Consider the following 19185-nt stretch of genomic DNA (forward strand, 5'->3'; position numbering starts at 1 on the left):
ACATCAGGACACATGATCCAGCTTATTAACAGACCTGAAGTGTGAGATATGAGATATGAGACTATATGTCAAAACTGTTTATGATCATATGAGGCAAGATTTTTACTCATCAGTTCCCTCTCCCACTTCCAGGAATGAGCGCTTCTATCTGATTGGCCGACGTGGTGTTTTACAGGATGATGATCCAATGACCTGCAGTGAACACGGAGCAGAGAACCTGGAGGTTCCATTACGGGGAACTGAAGAGTGATGAGAGAGAGAGGGAACTGGATCAAGTAGTTTGAGTTTGTGATATTCAGCAGGACGACTTTTCCCACAAGTTCATCTCAGAGACGGATATCGATCTTTAGTCCGGTTCCACTTCAGATCCTCGAGTCAAACACAAACACGTCTCTCGAGCTGCAGTTTGTAACTCGAGGACCACGACCTGAGATCAGCACACGAATCAGGCCTTTGTCCAGTTTGTCATTTAGACGCCTCTGATCTGTGGAAACGTCAGAGCAGAGTTCAGCTTGAGCTTCAGCTTGAGCTCTAAGCACAAGAGGCGGAGCTTGAGCTCTACACACAGTGCGAGAGGCGGAGCTTCAGCAGTCCCTCCGTGTGCATCTTGTAGAGCAGCTTGAACTCGGCCGGCAGCTGGTGCGACTCCTGCCACTTGGTGGTGAACTTGGTGCCCTTCTTGTCGTAGTAGTGGTAGGGCAGCTCCTTGCCCGTGTTGGGGTCCCAGCCGAAGGGCCAGAAGCCGTACAGGTGGATCTGGTCGCACATGGACGACGCCAGCGTGTACATGAGGATCCCGGTGCTCAGGCGCTTCGGCGACAGCTGCTTGGTTTTCCAGTAGCTGTGAAAACACAAGTGAAAGAAGCTTAATTCATTTTTTTAGGAACTTTAAAATGCCAAAAGAGTCGTAAATAGAAAAGAGTCGTTACTTCTGTGTTAATGATTCAGGGTTTTATAACTTGAGTTAAGATTTATTTATTTATTCTACATCAAAAGAAACCAATCAAACCCTCGCTAACGTCTCATGAGCCATCATAGCATAAGTCATTTTAACAATAAACCATAATCTAAACATCTCTTCAACTAAATCTGTAAAGAGAAACTGTTTTAACCTTAAAGTCTTTTTGAATTTATGTCCATTTCTTTCAATATGTCCCTCGAACCCTGAGTCTGAGCTGTGACTTCAACATTAATAACGTGATCAGGAGGATCCATGGAGCCGTGGAGCTTCTCACTGGGGCTCCTCCTCTTCAGACCGGCCTCAACAAAAGAGTCGAGGAGGAGCTGAGAGACGTCTGAGCTGCTTAACGTGCTAATGCTTCAGGAGCAGGTAGATCTGATGGGATTGGTGGAGATTAGGCGACTGTACGAGGGACGACTGCTGCCACGACACTAAGTCCCTCTCCACCTCCACAGCTCGGCACCTTTCACTAAAGAGCTGCTTCCTTATAATCCGGCTTTGGAGCCTAAATCTCCTCTTGGCCATATGGAACACAGCTCGACACCGAACAACCACACAACCACATTTACAGACACGTTCTATGAAGAAGAAGAAGAAGAAGAAGTGACTGACGTGTCCTGAGCAAAACATAATCCAGATCCACCAGCGTCCAGGCATCTTACCTGTTGATGTACTGCATGATGTTCCCGGGCCAGGCCAGTTGGACCTTCAGCTGCCCCCGGTGCTCCACGAAGAAGTCCACCAGCGTCCTGGTCACTGTGGCCGACGTGTGGAAGAAGAACGCCGGGATCCACAGGATGGCGCTGTCCAGCTTCTTCAGGCTCAGGAAGAAGTTGTTCCTGTCCTGCACGGTCAGCAGGTTGTTGTAGTATTTCTCCAGGATGCTCGGGTTGAACGTGGTCATGTTGGTCTGCCGCCCGACGTCCTTCTTGAAGAGCTCCGTCGGGGCGAAGTTGCAGCGGAAGACGAAGTCGAACTTCTCGATCTGGGGTCCGCAGCGCGAGCCCGTGAGGATGCCGCTGTTCCCGACCACCGCGCAGACGTTGTAGTGTTTGTTGAGGATGGGCGACGCCTCGGGGAGGAGCGAGCGGAAGTTCTCACCGATGGAGAAGACGTACTTGTGGCTGGAGTAGTCGTAATGCATCAGCTGACCGGCTCTCACCGAGCTGCGGATCAGGGAGAAGTTGTGCGGGATGTCGATGTACTGAGCGATCTCGGTCCTGCAGAACAGAACCAACGTGTTAGTCATCGACTTCTTCACGTGAGCGGCTGGAGCTCAGCCGGGGGATCAGCCATAATGTTTCTACCATCCATGGTCGAGATGGTGATATGATGTCATATTCTCCTGAAGAGGCCTCAGGTGTGAATGATATGGACTGTGTATTTAAAAACACAAAGAGGAGAACTACACTACCCACAATCCTTAGGTGTAACTGCGATGGCTTTAATGAACAGAGCTCGCCGTTTCCATATTTACCACAACCTCAGAAATCCTGTTTCAAAGGTTTATTGGAATGGGATCCTTCTCAGTGGTTTATGGGATGTGTAGTTCTCTTGCGTTAATTTATGGGATGTGTAGTTCTCTTGTGTTAATGACGTAACGTCTATCGTAAGCTCTTCTCTAAATAACAACAAAACCATGAACCTTGAAACCTTTCGTTCACGAGCGGCTCCGGACACGACCGAGGATATTTAATAATCCACTGTAATATGAGTGTTTTGATAAAATCAGTGGATTCATCTGATGAAACAAAACCACTTCTACATTCTGTCCATCAGATTAGAAAGAATGATGAGGAGTTAATCCTTAATATTCATCAGATGTTATCACAACACAGATTAATGGATGATTTGACGTTAATACATTTGTTCTCTTGTGTTGCTGCTGCTTTGCTTTGCTTCTTCTTGAAGTAAATCCAAACCTGGAGTGTGTCTGTGTGTGTCTGTGTGTGTGTGTGTGTGTGTGTGTCACCTACTTCTGCTGAATGAAAGCAGAGCTGTTGTACCTCCACCTGGAGGAGTTCTGCAGGTCCTCGCTCAGAGAGTTGGTCAGAGGAGTGAACGCCGGGTCCAGATATTTCATCGCCAGCTGGGAGCTGCACAGAAGACAGGGGGGGGGGGGGGGGGGGGGGGGCACAGAGGTCAGGTCAGGGGTCAGGGAAGGTCGCCTGAGGTCGGACGAGCTCGACTTCATCCACTTGCAGCTTCAAATGTTTCGAGAGGCATTTTAGCTTTTTAGACGGGTTTTACACGAATTAATAACTTTAGTTCTGAACTGAATTCTCTTTCAAAAATATAGAATAAACTGCAGATTATCAAGCAGAAAGTGTTGAGTTCAAACACGATGCAAAAGCAGTTTGTTTGAGTTTCTTGCATGTAAATGTAAACTTTGTGTGGAACCAGCAAATATCAATGTAAAGATCCTTCAGTGCACATGTGACTACAGTAAATACAGTCGGTCAAAGATGAATTACAACCCTGCTCCGTAAACTGTGCCTGTTTACAATGGAGAGTTTATAATAAGTCATAATTCCACTGTGTGTCTTTCTCTTTTCAATCTAAATTATCGTATTAAAGGAATTCCGCCTTTAAAGAGCGATATTTACAGTTCCACCGTCTTCACAAAGATAAAATGCCTCCAAACAAAACCTGGTTGAAATGTGCAAGTGTTTGAGGATCAGTTCAGCAAAGAGTCAAAGTTCTTTACGTGTAGGAAACTGCAGATAAAACTGATCCAGGTTCATTTACACCAGGAGCTCAGTGTAAAGTTTAAAATCACTTCAGTGTTTAACTGTTGCAGCGTTTTCAGTTCATCTCAACAAGTCGTTTGAAAGTAGATCAGCTGTTCACATGTGATGATGCTTTGTTTACTTCAGTGTGTAAAATACTGTGTTTTTTAGGAAATCTAATATTCTAGTACTTCTTGAGATGAACACTTTTTAAATTTTTGATTTAAAAAAAGCACATGAGAAAATATGGCCTTGACGGCTTCAACCCAGGAGATGAACATGTTCACGCTTCAGAAGCTTCTCTGTGAACATGTCTGAGCAGAAATCTTGACATTTTGAAGGTTTCTGGTCTTTTTCTAACTTTCTTCTTCAGACTGAGACTGAATCGAGAGTCAAGTGATAAAATCAGCTTCATGTCTGAGAGACGAAGGTCCAGGACGAGTTTGTCTTTATGACTAAACATCAAAATGTCAAGATTCAGGTCAAAGCTACAGCAGAAAATAACTGGTCAAATAGTATTCGTTGGTAAGTTTGGTTCAACCCGGCTCAGAAACCCCGGGGGGGAGGAGTTAACAGCTCCAGGACAGTGGAGTGTCAGAGGTTTGATCACCGAGTTCTGAATGAAACATGAAGATCATCCTTCATCATTCACTGTGTCCCGCTCGGGGATCCTCTGCTGCGCCGGAACAAACACTCACAACCAGGAATAAATACTGTTTGACCCGGATCTGAAGGCAGATCTCCAGCAGCCGCATTCTGCTGATGATGCAGCGTCCACCATCTTTTTAGATAGTGACTCAGGAAGGGGGGGGGGGGGGGGGGGGGCTGGACCAGGAACCAGCAGAAGGAGAATTTGGAGTGAAAGCTTCTCCTTTTGTCTCAGAATGTCTCAGTTTGGTATGAAGGTATGAGCGTGTTATAGGTGGATAAAACTTTTAGATTCATAGATGGAGTCACGACATGATGGAGGACGGCTGAGACTTAGGTTTAACTTTCTGTGGCTCGAAATACTGGATAAAATCCTACAAAAAAGAAATCTGGGGGAAATTAAAAAATCATAATGGTAGAAAATGGTCGAGCTGTTCAAGGTCCAACACCCCCCCCCCCCGCCAGAACAGTTCAGGCTCAGTTTCTCTTTGTGTCTCGACACAAACAGTGAAACGGCTGCGACTCTCATCTGAGCTGAAAGAAGCAGAAGCTGCAGCGGATTTGACAAATAAAATGAAGATGATGAGCGAATAGAGATCAAACTGCTGAAGAGAAATAAAAGCATTAAGAGCAGATGCAGAGCGAGGGGTCCTCAGGGGAGCGTCCTGGATCTGTATTCACCTCAGGTCTGGTTTGCGAGGCGGCCTCTCGCTGCAGCGTTGGAATAAAAACAATTCACAACAAGAAGTAAACTCTTCTGTTCATTTTACTTTAAAATGACAAAATGGAATCACAAACATACATAGTGACGACCTGGCATGCAGGAGAAAGATGCATCTCACATATTTACTGTCTTTCATGGGATTGTGACAATAACACACTCGTGGCCTACAGGGATTTGTAGCAGTGTAGCGCCACCAACAGGTCAAAGTGACAATGCTTGTGACATGGAACCACGTTTGATGTGTTGAAGGACAGACTCACTCACTCTACGTCCACCGGCTGCACCAACACCGGAACAAAAACACAATTTGTGCCAAATTTGAAAGGATTCTCTGAAGGTGTTTTTAAGATAACGCATTCTGGAACCGGAAAGATCATAGAGACCCTGACCTTTGACCTTTGACCACCGAGTTCTAATCAGTTCTTCTGTGAGTCCAAGTGATTGTTTGAGCCAAACATGAAGAGATTCCCTCCAGGTGCTCTTCTGTTTCCTCTACTGAAGAAGCTGAATCCTTTAAAGTCTATAAATCATTTCCTGGTGATAAGAGTTAAAATACTTGAAGTGACAGGGGAGCGGGGGGGGGGGTCAGATCCAGTTCACATCTGTGGGATTAAGAGACAGATGTCTCCCTTCAGGCTGATTCCAAACTGGAAAATCTTTTAGAACAGTTTGAAGCTGTTTCCTCATTTGAAGGAAAACAATCAGCCAAAGAACCAATGAGAGCAAAGTGTGACGGAGGCTCGTTAGGTCATCGCAGACGCTGATTGGGTTTTAATCATCGAGTCTGAACGACCCCCCCTGAACTCATACTAATACTTCATACTTACATTTCTACAAGTAATAACACAACAAACACACATTTTCCTGTTAAATAAATGTTTCTGGCTTCTACTTCTAGTTTTATGTGAATCTTATCACAGAGTGAACGTGAGAAGCTGAGGCTGATGTTTTCCTCCAGAAAGAGGTCACGTGACCGGAGACTGATGAGTCAGCATAGGCTGAGACCAGAAAGAACCCGATCAGCAAACGTTTGTGTCTGCGTCGACTTTTACAAACATCTGCTTCTGCTCGTCGGGAATGAAACGAGTCCAGCGGCACAAATATCTGGAGCAGAGCTGAAACTAAAACGTAGTCGTGTGGCTGTGGCCTAGCTCACCTGACAACACGTCACATGACCTGGCGTAAACAGGAAGTAGATTGTCTACTTCCTGCAGCTACAGAAAATACCAAGAACGAGAAGCCAAGATGGTCCAAAGTCACGTGTTCATGTGTGTGTCGCCTTCAGGCTTCAACACAACCCGGGTGTTTCTAACTGAATCAAACTGCCTGGTCTCAGCTGCTGGTGAAGTGTGGTGGGCAGGGAACCAGTGCGAGGGCGATGGGTTTTGAAAGTAGGACGTGGTTGTGTGGACTCAGCCTCACCGAGTGTTAACCCGTCTGTGAGAGGAGAGCTGCTCAGAGTGAGAGGAGAGCTGCTCAGAGTGAGAGCTGCCAGGCCTCAGCTCAGAGGCCTTCAGCCCAGTGCGACCACAGGGCCTCAGCCTCCACCGTCCCATCACCACCCAACCTCCACCTCTCAACACAGACACAGACCAACACAATAATCAGATCAATAACCAGGATTTCATTTCATTTAAAGCTAAATACACCAGAAGCACCAGTCAGAGGAGACGTGCTGCAGCAGCAGGTCTGAATCCACCATCTTCTACCACGTCAGCACATTTACGCACAGGAGGATGTAAACAAGCTGATATGAGCAGCTGATCTGAGGCACCACGTCAAATGTCAGCGGGTGTGTCTGCACTCACCGGAACCCCGCGTGGAACATGTACATCCTGGGTCCTCCGTTGGCCCCGTAGCGGGGGGTGCTGAGCAGGAAGTCCTTCTTGATGGACACGTAGCTGATGAGCGACAGGATGAGCAGCGCCACGCTGAACATCACGAGCCCGAGCGCGCTGGCGATCCGCACCATCCTGCCGCCGAGGAGCAGAGAGCGCGCACCAACACCGCATCAGCCGCACGGCCAGGGCGGGGAGGGGGTGTGGGGGGGCAGAGACACGCAGATTCACGCACTGTCCATGTAAGGAGATGACGCTGATGCGGTGCCGCGGGAGACGCAGCGTTATCTTCCGACAGGGTTCATGGACTGAGGGGGGGGGGAGGGGGCGCGCGGCAGAAGGCCGGAGAACCGCCGGTCTACTCACGTTTAGAGGAGAAGTGCAGGAGGAGTCAGTGAGGAGGAGCAGAGAGGAGCAGGAGTCGGTGAGGAGGAGCAGAGAGGAGCAGGGCTCATATCAACCTGAACACGAGGAGAGGAGGTGGCGACGCGGCTGCGGAGGAAAAGACGCAGCAGGAAGGAGCGTGACGCACGGACGGTCCATGTATGATCCGGGGATGGAGAGAAGAAGAGGGTGGAGGAGGGTGGAGGAGGATGGAGAGAGGGGGGGTCCTGGAGGTCTTTCTGCGGACATCCAGCATCAGATTACAGATGGTTTCATAACCGGGAGGCGGAGGAGAAGATGGAGGCGGCAGGAGGCGGATGCTGCTGATCTCCTCCTCTGCATCCTCCGGGTCTCTTCCTCCTCTGTGCCCGCTCCTCTTCTTCATCACAGACGTGTCGCTTTAAGAAGACGCAGCTCCTGAGTCCGAGGAGGAGCTGCGCAGAGGAGCAGGAGGAGGTGCACCTCCTGCAGGAGCATCACTGGACAGGGGTTCACTACTGAAGCACCAGTGACTTCAAGGCCTCAGTATGACTATTATGATTATTATTATTATACACACTCGTGGGGGGGGGGGGGGGGGGGTCCTTCTGTTAGGGTTACAAAGCGCTTCAGCTGGTTGCCATGGTAACATCATGATGGTATCACTAACAGCCTCAGCACCTTCAGGCGCAGTACTCCACAGTACTCCACAGTACAACGGCTCTACAGTACCACAGTACTCCAAAGTACTCCACAGTACTCCACAGTACTCCACAGTACTCCACAGTACTACAGCTCTACAGTACCACAGTACTCTACAGTACTACACAGTACTCCACAGTACTCAAAAGTACTACAGCCCTACAGTACCACAGTACTCTACAGTACTCTACAGTCCCACAGTAGATACTACAGCTCTACATTATTCTACAGTACTACAGTACTACAGCTCTACAGTACCACAGTACTACACTACTCCACAGTACTCCACAGTACTACAGCTCTACAGTACCACAGTACTACTGTACTCCACAGTACTACAGCTCTAAAGTACCACAGTACTACAGTACTCCACAGTACTACAGCGCTACAGTACCACAGTACTCCCCAGTACTACAGCTCTACAGTACTACAGTACTACAGTACTCCACAGTACTCCACAGTACTACAGCTCTACAGTACTACAGTACTACAATACTCCACAGTACCACATTACTCCACAGTACTATTGTTTAATTCTGTCTCTAGTTCCTGTGATTGGTCCAAAAGTCCCATGTATCCTACAAAGTGTTTTCACTGCAAACCAACAGAACCTGGTTCAGTTTGATCCAGACCCAGAACTCCTGAGGAACCGTTCACACCTGATGTTCAGGTTCAGACTGAACTGAAGCGTCTGAAGCTCTGAACCAAACCAGGTGTGAAAAGGACCTGAGATAATCTGATAATAAACAATGGGACTATGGATTTAACACTCACTGTGATAATGAGCGATCACAAGCGAACGGACTCTGACTCCACACGACGGCTGAAGGGACGATGGCAGCGTTGGTCTCTGGGACATTTGAGTCCAACGTGGAGACGTGGAGACGGTCGTCCATCTTTATTGAAGCAGTTTGAGGTTCAGCAGCTGAAACCACGAGTCTCTCATCTGAGACTTATGTTCAGTTTATGATCTACGATTCTCTCCAGCAGGAAAACAGAGGAATTAAACGTGACCTTATCTGCTGCTGCTGCTGTGACTCCATCTGAAGCTGATTCTGGATCTGAAGCTGAATCTGGATCTGAAGCTGATTCTCTATCTGAAGCTGATTCTCTATCTGAAGCTGATTCTCTATCTGAAGCTGAATCTCCATCTGAAGCTGATTCTGGATCTGAAGCTGATTCTCTATCTGAAGCTGATTCTCCATCTGAAGCTGATTCTCTATCTGAAGCTGATTCTCCATCTGAAGCTGATTCTCTATCTGAAGCTGATTCTCTATCTGAAGCTGAATCTGGATCTGAAGCTGAATCTGGATCTGAAGCTGATTCTCTGTCTGAAGCTGATTCTCTATCTGAAGCTGAATCTCCATCTGAAGCTGATTCTGGATCTGAAGCTGATTCTCTATCTGAAGCTGATTCTGGATCTGCAGCCACACGTCCTCCTCACAGGCTCCTTAATGTCAATCACACAAAGTTTCACACGTTTGCACAGAAACACAAACAGACAACGAGACGCTGTGAAGACATCAGGCAGACAGACACACAAAAGACTGCTGGCATTTCAACACTGACCTTTCTGCTGGTCTGAAGGCCTGAAACAACACACACACACACACACACACACACACACACATTTGGACGAACACACACATACACCTACACACAGATAGATAGAGATATAGAGAGAGATGCCCTAAGGCTTTGTAAAGGCTGTTGAACGAGTATAGCTTCAAATCAAATGTCTTCCTCACTGCTACACAAACACACACAGACACACACACACAATCACACAGCATCAGTGCCATCATTCCTCACCATCAGTGCAGTATTTCTCACAGAGGAGGTTTTTATTTTCACCCCAGAGCGTACGTTTGTTTGTTTGTTTGTTTGTTTGTTTGTTTGTTTGTTTGTAACAGAGCATCCCTTTCTTTAACATTGTGTGTAAGGAAGTTCTTTCTATAATTCGCCAAACTCCACAAACATGAACCTGATATTTATGAGTTTGATTGAACTCAAGGAGACGGGTGGAGACATGCTGTGACACGCGTGCATTCAAAGAGTTGAACAGAGGTGACCTCTGACCTCTGACCTCTCACACAGAGACACACATGTCATGTGACCGCACAGCACGACATCACTGATAAGAGACAAAAGAAGGGAGGAGCCGTCTGAGAAAAGGAGGGTTGAAGTAAGAGGAGAGCGTTTTGGAATCAAGAGGAGGAAACAAGATGAGGGAAGAGAACGGTTGGAAGACGTGAGTGTAACTGATAGACGACAAGGAAAGTGATACTCAGACGAGAGGGAGGAGGAGGAGGAGGAGGAGGAGGAGGAGGAGGAGGAGGGAGGAGAAGAGGAGAGGAGGAGGAGGAGGAGGAGGAGGAAGGAGAGGATGAGGGAGAAAAATAGGAAAATTAGAGCCTGAGAGAAAGTGAGAAGGTCTCAAGGAGAGTGAGAGAAGAAAGGATGAGAGGACGAGAAGAAGAGGAGCGAAAAAATGGGAAGAAATAAAAAAGGATTGAGAGATGAGAATAGAGGAGGAGTAAGCGAGGAAGATAAAATAGGAGGAGAAAAGAGGAGTAAGAGCAGTAGAAGAATGGGGATGAAATAAAGGAGAGATGGAGAAAACAATGGATGTAAAAGATCGTGAGCGAGAGAGGGAAGGAAAAGGAGGGAGGAGACTTTTCCTTTACTTCTTCAATCTGCTTCCTTCATCCCTCTTTCACACAAACACATTTCTTCTTCCATGTTTGTCTCCTTCACTCCATCACGTTCGATAACGAGGTTTAGTTTTTCACCTCTTTGTGTGTGTGTCAGTTTGTGTGTTTGTGTGTTTTATGTTTGGAGGATTAATAAGAACATGAAACTCAGTAACACAGTTAGAAATATCAACTGCTTCAGAATCCTGAATCCACCAAACACAATCCACGATGAGCAGGATATAATCTGAGCAGCTCAATGTCTTCATCAGTAGCTTATGTTCTATTATTCACATTGTTATCATCACATATCTGAAGCTTCACGACTGAGACGGTGAAACATGTGGTCGTCTGTATATGAAGAAGAAAGAAGGAAAGAGGAAGAGAGTCAGGGGAAAGAAAGGATGAACTAAGGATGAGATAATCAAGGTTTGAACCAAATACCACTTTTTAAAACTTCAGTTTAGAAACCCGGAGGCTGAGATGTGCGTCTGTCGGCTGAGCCTCTCAACACAAACCCAAATGAAGTGAAGGAGCTTGATCATATTTCCACGTGAACCCTGTGATATGAAACCAATCAGCAGAGTTCACATCTCACCAAAGAGTCAATTAATAATCAATAGACATTAGAGCAGAGGGCCGGTGGACAATCAGCTGCTGCTGAGCCACAGGAGCATGAAATTACTGCCATACATGTACAGTACACAAATATATATACACACTGACTCACACACACGTATATTAAAGATGTGGGTTAGACCCCCCCCATCACTGGAACCATCCTCCAAAATAAGATTTAAATGTCTTTTAAAAAATGTCAACAAACCTTCAACAAAAACATCTGTACAACAACTGTAAACACAAAACAACACACACTTTTAGATGATACATGATAAACTGAATTTGATTATTCACATTTTGTCTGAACTGATTCCGGCCTCGTGCACGAAGCCTCGAACCAGAGGTGTTAGAGAACTTTGAAGAATTTAACATGTGACCTGTTCAATAAAACATAAAAAGTGAACTTCACGTCCTGACGCACACACGCATCTGTTTCTGTCTCAGGTGAGAATCTTTGTCAATTTCATCATCTTCGTTATCTTCTGTGTTTTCACCCGTCGGTTCATTTGTTTCTGATTCGAGTTCACGAGCTTCACGTGGAAAGAACAGACGGAGTAAACGGAGCCTCGGCTGAACGGCCAAGGTCACACGGAAAAAAACACTTCCTGCATTTCATAATTCATCACCTCGACCTCGAGATTGAACCTGCTCTGAACACTGTGTGTGTGTGTGTGTGTGTGTGTGTGTGTGTGTGTGTGTGTGTGTGTGTGTGTGTGTAAATGGAGTGGGCTGCAGTGCTTTGTTATGTCCACTGTATCGATAGAGGACAGCAGACAGACTGTACATCACTCATAGTTCAGACAGCGGCCTTCTTTGTGTGTGTGTGTCTGTGTGTGTGTGTGTGTGTGTGTGTGTGTGTGTAGACAGCAGTGACGGACAGTGCATCAAGGCCAAATGTGCCGAGCGGACCAGAGCCCTGCAGAGACAGAGTTGGATCAGGTTGAGTCTCCAGTTTTTGTTCTGCTGCAAAACATCTGTGCATAAATTTAAGATAAGATAAAATGAGATAAGATAAGATAAGAAATATGAAGCGAGAAATTAAAAAACCTGTTAATAGTATAAATCAACATTTGATTGAATGATGAGATCCAGTTGAAATCTTTATAAAAACAGATTGTTGCTTAGATTATTTTATCTGGATAACCAGAATCCAGCTGCTGAACTCTTCCTCTTCAAGGCTCCAGCTCGTTGTCTGAACTCCGCCCCCTCAGGGCTCTGGTCTCAGTCCAGCGGCTCCTCGTGTCCACTTGTCCACTTGTCCACTTGTCCACATGTCCACGTGTCCACTTGTCCACTTGTCCACAAGCTGAAAGGTCAATTTCTTTCTATTTGAGATCAGAGGACAGATCAATGGGAGAATTAGGTGAGAGGAGATGGAGAAAGAGTTCACTCCCCCTTCTCTCTGTCCACTCCTCCCTCCATCGCTCCATCCTTCCTCCCTGGCCCTCCAATATTCTACCTCTCTTTTTCCTCATCTTCCCTCCATTTCCCCCTCCTTCCATCCTATCCTTTGTCCTTTCCTCTTTTTCTCATCCCTCCCTCTCTTTCCCATCTCCCCATCTCCAGCCTTCTCTCCCTCTTTATCAGTCATCTCATTTTTCTTTCTTCCTCCTTTCACACGTCCACAATACCTGGGCCAGAGCCGCTGTTGCCTAGCAACCCGGCTGGCCAGCGAGGTGTGGAGGAGACAAGGAGGGGGGGGGGGGGGGGGGGGGGGCTGGATGAGGAGGAAGAGGAAGAGGAAGAGGAAGAGGAGGGAGGAGGAAGGAAAAAGGGGGGTGACGGTCACTTCCCCCCTGATTGTAGGAGTCGCTTCGGCCAATCAATTGCAGCAGGTGTGTGACCAGAGCTGTCCGGCATCAATCACATACACACACACACACACACACACACACACACACACACACACACACACACACACACTCTCTGGGGGAAAACTCATTCATTACAGAGGAATTTGGAAAAGTAACAAGAAGAGAAAATAGCGTCAGTGAAGGAGAGAAAAACCACAGAGGAGAAATGAAGGAGGCGAGTTTGGAGACGAGGCCTCGGATCAACACGTGAGACACTTCAACATCATACAAATATTATATTCAAGAGAGAAGAAGAATATTATAAAGTAAAAAAGTGCGATATGAAGGTAGGGATGAAAGGTGTGTGATTGTGCACATGAAACGTATCTGATTTGTTTCTGTTTCATATTTATCTTATACAGATATAGAGATATTGTCCATTTCAGTTTTCATCTTCACTTCATTTATTCACTTCTGCTTCGAGCAGAGAAATAAAAAGTCAGACTGCGCGGTGGCAGCTGTAGATAAAACTCGTCCTCGCTGTCCGTCTCTGTCTCTCTCTCTGTCTCTCTCTCTGTCTCTCTGTCTCTGTCTCTCTCTCTGTCTCTCTCTCTGTCTCTCTGTCTCTGTCTCTCTCTCTGTCTCTCTCTCTGTCTCTGTCTCTCTCTCTGTCTCTGTCTCTGTCTCTGTCTCTCTCTCTGTCTCCTTCTCTGTCTCTGTCTCCTTCGTCTCCCAGACTCAGAACTCCCCAGTTCTACTGATCAGTCTCTAAACAGCATCGACCGTCCTCAGCTGCCTGATCCGATCTGTTAGGATGATCCCCCCCCCCCCCCACGAGACCCACACTGTAAAGCATGACAGGAGCCACAAATCTTTGACAGAACATTCATAATAATGCTGAGTGAAACGTTTCCCACAGTGTTTCACAGAGGAGGTGACGCATATTTGAGTCATGAGAACATGAGATAACAAACTGTATTTAAATATATCTTATTATTTGAGAAAAGTCAAAAGTCTTTGTAGATTTATCGAGTTGTAAAGTTGTTGTCGTCTTTGTGTAGAAAAGTTTTTATCCTGGTTCTGATCTTGATGATTAATTTAATCATGATTTAATGTTTTATTTTTTGTTCAACTCTCTTCTCACTTGTAACATTTATATTCTTATATTTCTGCCCTAATTTGATCTTATATTATTATTTTCTTTATCTTTTATGCGGCTTGTGTCTATTTTGAAGGGTGCTAAATAAATATGAACATTAAACTCTATATTACTTTTACAGTCAACAATTAATATGAGAAGATCCAAACCAACATTAAAGTTTCCTGACAACATTGTTTTAGTGATAAGTGTGTCCTGAGCGGGATGAGTCTTTATGATCTAATAATATCTCTGCTGTCGTTCCAACAAAGATAAAAGTTTATGAGAATCCGAGTCTCACAGTCTGAAGCTCTGCAGCTTGGATTCCTGTCTGTGGTCGGCTCGGGGAGACGGAGGAGAAACGACTGACGGATCAACCATGAAGGTGATGTTCTGACCCGAGGAGGTGGAGAGGAAGCTGAGCCACAGGTCGAAGCTTTGGATTCACCAGTTTGATCTCGGTTCTGAGTCCCACCCGAGTTCTGACTCAAGCAGCTGTTTCCAGACCGGCTCTGAAGTCTGGACGTGTTCCTGAAAAGTTCTAGAGCAGCTGGAACTTCTCCTGCAGCCCCTTGGTGAGATGTCAGAGTGAGGAACATGTGAGGAACATGTGAGGAACATGTGAGGAACATGTCGTAGATGTTTAAGTCACCATCTGTTTTTTAATGTTGTTTCATTATCATCAGGTGATTTTTCACAGTGCATCTCTCGTCACTTGTAATAAACCGTCGGGACTCAAGAGGCAGATTCACTGTGACTCAGCTCAGAGAAACTAATCTGAATCTGAAATGATGAAGCTGATGAAGCTGATGAAGAGAGATTTACAGAGAGGAGAGGAGGAGGAGCAGAGGAACTCAGAGATTCATGTTTTCACATCAGGTTTCATTCTGAATCCCAAAAGAAATCTGTTCAGAATCAATCTGGGTTCGACCAGAATACATAAACACTTTCATCTTATTAATAATCTGCTCATTCAAAGTCTGATCACTGGGTTTTCAAACTTCATGACTTCAAAACTACTGAACCGACCTCCAGGAGCTGCTCGTGTGTTCACACCTGAAGGAAACGTTCTAAATGTTCTTATGAATTTCTGTTTCTAATCTGAACCTTGAGTCTCTGAGCCGCTCGGTGCTGCCACCAGCAGCCAACACTGAGGAAGAACCTTGAATCAATGTGTTCTCGTCCGGATTCAAACCAGCAACCCTCTGCTGAGCGGGTCTCCTCTGTGTCTGTGGGCGAAGCAGACGAGTTAATCATCCCCGGAGGAAACGATCGGTAAAAACTGATCATCAATATCTGCACAAATATTTGCTCACACGCCTCCTCACTGCTCGGACTCTCAGACTGAACTGTTCAATCATTGACTGTGACTCACACACACAGACACAGACACACACACTCACACACAGACACACACAGACTGTTGATATCTCGTCTCTTCTCAAACAAGGGCTGCTGGTTAATGGATGAAGGTTCAGTCCCGTCACCTCAGCAGCAACAGGTCGATCAGGAGAAGGAACCTGAGGAAACCTGCTCTCGACCAATCACGACTCAGTCTCAGCTGCCAATCATGACGTCAGCTCACACTGGAACAAACATCAGTGTTATAAGAAAAATACATAAAACCACAGAAACCATCTTTGATTTATTTAACGTGATTTTTCTGTTTGGTTCATGTCACATCTGCTAACATGGAGGAGGCGATGCTTATGACTGGTACAGCAGCCAGCCACCAGGGGGCGATCAAGACAGTTCATGTCTTCTTTACAGTCTATGACTCATCATTCCTCATCTTATGCTACAAATGATGTCATCATGATGTCATTATGAAAAATAAATACGATAATAACCAAGTTAGCATTATGATTTATATCTATGATAAAGATTATATTTGTTTTCCTTCCATATGTCCTTTAAGTAAAATGCCGATTTATCTTATGTTTGTTGTTAACTGTTTATTTTATGATCTGATGTTTAGATTTATTATGTATATTATAAATTATTGTATCGTGTCTCGACAAGTGAACGTCCTGTCTCTGCTGACTCTGTGATATGATCCAGATGTTGTTATTGATGCTGACGTTCACAGAATCTTTGTGAATAAAGTTTATTATTCGTATTAATATTATATTTAATGTTTGAACAGAGCTTTTCTTTGCTTCACCTTTAACCTCTCAGCCTCTGTCACGATGATATTTCATGTTTGTTTCGCCACACTTTTCTCTCCCCTTTGTTTTGTGGATGAAAAGTGTTTGTTTGTGTGTTTGTTTGTGTGTTTGTTTGTTTGTTTCACCCTGAACACAGTTACTGAGCTGGAACTCGATTCAGGTGAGTTTCCTTCTCAACGATGATCGACCCTGTGAGAGAGACACAAAAAGTGTGCGTCACGTTTGGTGTGAACACAGCATAACACACGTGCCAGCGACTACAAACCAGGAAGTGAGTCTGTTAGTGTTTGTGTGTTTGCTTCAACCAGACACAACTTTCATCTTTACTTTGTGTGAAGAGAAAATGTGAGTGAGGCGTGGAGATGAACCCACAGAGTCACACCAGCTGCATCATTACTAATTTATATCTGATCGCGTGTGTTGACACTCCAGAGACCAACACACACCAACACACACACACTTACTCACTCACACAGACACACACAGACACACACACACAGAAAGAACTGAGATTAAAGGGTCTTTCTGCTGTGTTACTTTGTTTGAGTCCTGCTGAACAAATCACCGTTGATTGTATCGCTCAACAATCAACGGTGATTAGACAACACTTCACAGTGCGACCACAACAACACACAGACACACACACTGTTCCTCTGGTATCAGCAGGTGAAAGAATGCGACTGACGAGCTGGTGACTCGTCTCAAAGTAGATTTTAAAAGTTCACTGTGAGTCTTTAGTTCTTTAATCAGCTGATCAGTGCTTCCAGATATCTGTACATCTGTACACATGTACAAAGGTTTGATGATGTGTGTGTGTGTGTGTGTGTGTGTGTGTGTGTGTGTGTGTGTGCGTCCTCTAACTAAATGGACGGGTCTAATCACCTCAGAGGGAGGAACCTCTTCCCCTTCCGCCGCCTCTTAACATTAACGGATATTAACGGCCCCCAGCGCTCGTCCGTTTCCTACAGAGAAATGAAATACATCACTAATGGTTTATCACAAACACGGCTAATGCTTTACGCAGACCTCTTACCATTAATAAATGATGGCATGTAAAGAGGGGAGGGGGCTGTGAGAGCTGACGGGGCCTGGGGGGGGGAGACCTGGATCCGTTTCAGATATTAAACACAAAAAGGAGCGCTTGATTTGTCTTGTTTTGTGGCAAAGAGGTGATTAAATGTGTTTTTAGCTTTTGGATGAGTGCAGGAGAATTCTCACTCGGATGAATAAAAAGGATTTTAATCTGCGTGGAGGAGATTCCTACGACACGAGTTCTACCTGTGGAGCTGTTCACGTGTTTACATCTTAGAGAATGAAGACTCTGCTGCCGCTTCAGCTCGAGGACGTGGTCGGTGCTTCACTGGTTTTACAGCGGCCCGACCTTGTGGCCGTATTATTTTACGAGGCTGTCATCCTCAGAAAAACTAAATAATCAGTCAAACAACCTGTTTATGTTCAGATGATAAAAACACTCGAGAGGCTGTAAAACTGACGACTCTAGTTCTTTAGTGGAAGTCAGGTGACACTATCGTAGAGCGGCAGCGGGAGTGAAGAGTGAACGTGAAGGAGGAGGTTCGTCCGTTTTAAAAGACGCTCACATACTTCTACGTAATCTTTTTTACGTTAGCATGGCTGTCAGGCAGCACATCCACCAGGGGGCAGCGCAGAATCACGTCTCTGACAACAACAAACATGATGATGTTTCTCTGGAGGAAGAGGCAGAGCGGCTGCAATGTGAACGACCGCGGTCAAACTCAACAACTCGCAGACACTGTTGAAATGTCTTCCTTGTGTTTTCTGCATAAATGCACCCCCCCCCCCCCAGTCTCTGGTGGTACTACTCTGTTTTGATTCTAGATCCATAAACTTTCAGAAAAAAAGATTTTAATGTAGAATAGTTGATTCTCACTCAACTGAAACTCAACAAAACATCTCTTAACCACACGACTAAAAACTCAACTTCTATCCTTGTGGTCCCTGGTTTTCAGAGACACACACACACACACACACAATCACACACACAGACACGTTTGACCCTCATGTCCAGCTCCCTACATGCTCCCCCCGTGTCCTCATTAACCCAAACTCAGAGGCCGCCATTCATCTCTCTGCTCCCGTCTCATTCTCTGTAATAACACCGCTGCCCCGTCGCCTCGTTTAACTTTTCCAATTAAAAGAGGAGGATCTCTCTATTAACCCTGCGCCTCCTCCTGCCATTTGTCCATCCTAGCGTTGTTGTGGAGAGGACCGCGGGGACGGAGCCGGCGGCCATATTTCAACCCGAAACCGACTCGGGTCTTTGGGCGGTGACAGCGAACGGCAGGCGTGGCGGTGAGTTATGGAGCCCGGATGGAGAGGGCACAAGTTTGTGTTCTGTGTCCGTCCTGCTGCTCGTCCGGAGACGAGGAGGAGACGCCACAGGGGTCAACACCGGTAACCGTCTGTCTCTCCACCCGTCTGTCGTCTCCTGTGTCTTTTTACTGTCTGTGTCTCTCGTCCTGCACTGAAGTCCACATATTTTCCTGAAACCTCTGGAAAATGTTCAGACCAACATTTTAGGGACATTCTTTGAATTTGAAAATGTCTCTACTGTACCTACATCCATATTTACTATTCTTCCTCTTATCTTTCAATCTTTTCTGTGTTTCTCTGCAAATAGAAAATAAAACTCCTTTCTTCTCTTTCTCTCTTCATATATTAAGTCTTCTTCTTAATCGTGGAAGTTTTCATATTCTGCCTTTTTCTTCCTTTGTCTGTTTTTTTCATTTTCTGTATCTCTGTCTGTATATTTATCTTTAACACATAAG

At 45.6% G+C, this 19185-nt stretch overlaps 1 protein-coding gene across 1 annotated transcript; it reads right to left on the reverse strand.

Moving 5' to 3' along the window:
- Positions 1 to 415: 415 nt before the first annotated feature.
- st8sia3 (ST8 alpha-N-acetyl-neuraminide alpha-2,8-sialyltransferase 3) lies at positions 416 to 7043 on the reverse strand. Its single transcript, XM_053411729.1, has 4 exons — positions 6871 to 7043; positions 2938 to 3057; positions 1624 to 2181; positions 416 to 841 (listed from the first exon to the last, which is right to left on the reverse strand). Exons 1-4 carry the CDS (start codon positions 7032 to 7034, stop codon positions 559 to 561), a joined length of 1125 nt encoding a protein of 374 aa, XP_053267704.1. The 5' UTR covers positions 7035 to 7043; the 3' UTR covers positions 416 to 558.
- Between the last annotated feature and the right edge of the window lie 12142 nt (positions 7044 to 19185).

This window comes from Pleuronectes platessa, chromosome 19 (genome assembly GCF_947347685.1).
Source record: "Pleuronectes platessa chromosome 19, fPlePla1.1, whole genome shotgun sequence".
Taxonomy (NCBI): Eukaryota; Metazoa; Chordata; class Actinopteri; order Pleuronectiformes; family Pleuronectidae; genus Pleuronectes; species Pleuronectes platessa.

Coding starts and splice junctions, on each gene's coding strand:
- st8sia3 (XM_053411729.1), bottom strand. CDS start 7,034: ATGGTGCGGATCGCCAGCGCGCTCGGGCTCGTGATGTTCAGCGTGGCG. Junction 2,182..2,937: donor TCTGCTTTCATTCAGCAGAA/GTAGGTGACACA, acceptor TCTGTTCTGCAG/GACCGAGATCGCTCAGTACA. Junction 842..1,623: donor ATCATGCAGTACATCAACAG/GTAAGATGCCTG, acceptor GTGTTTTCACAG/CTACTGGAAAACCAAGCAGC.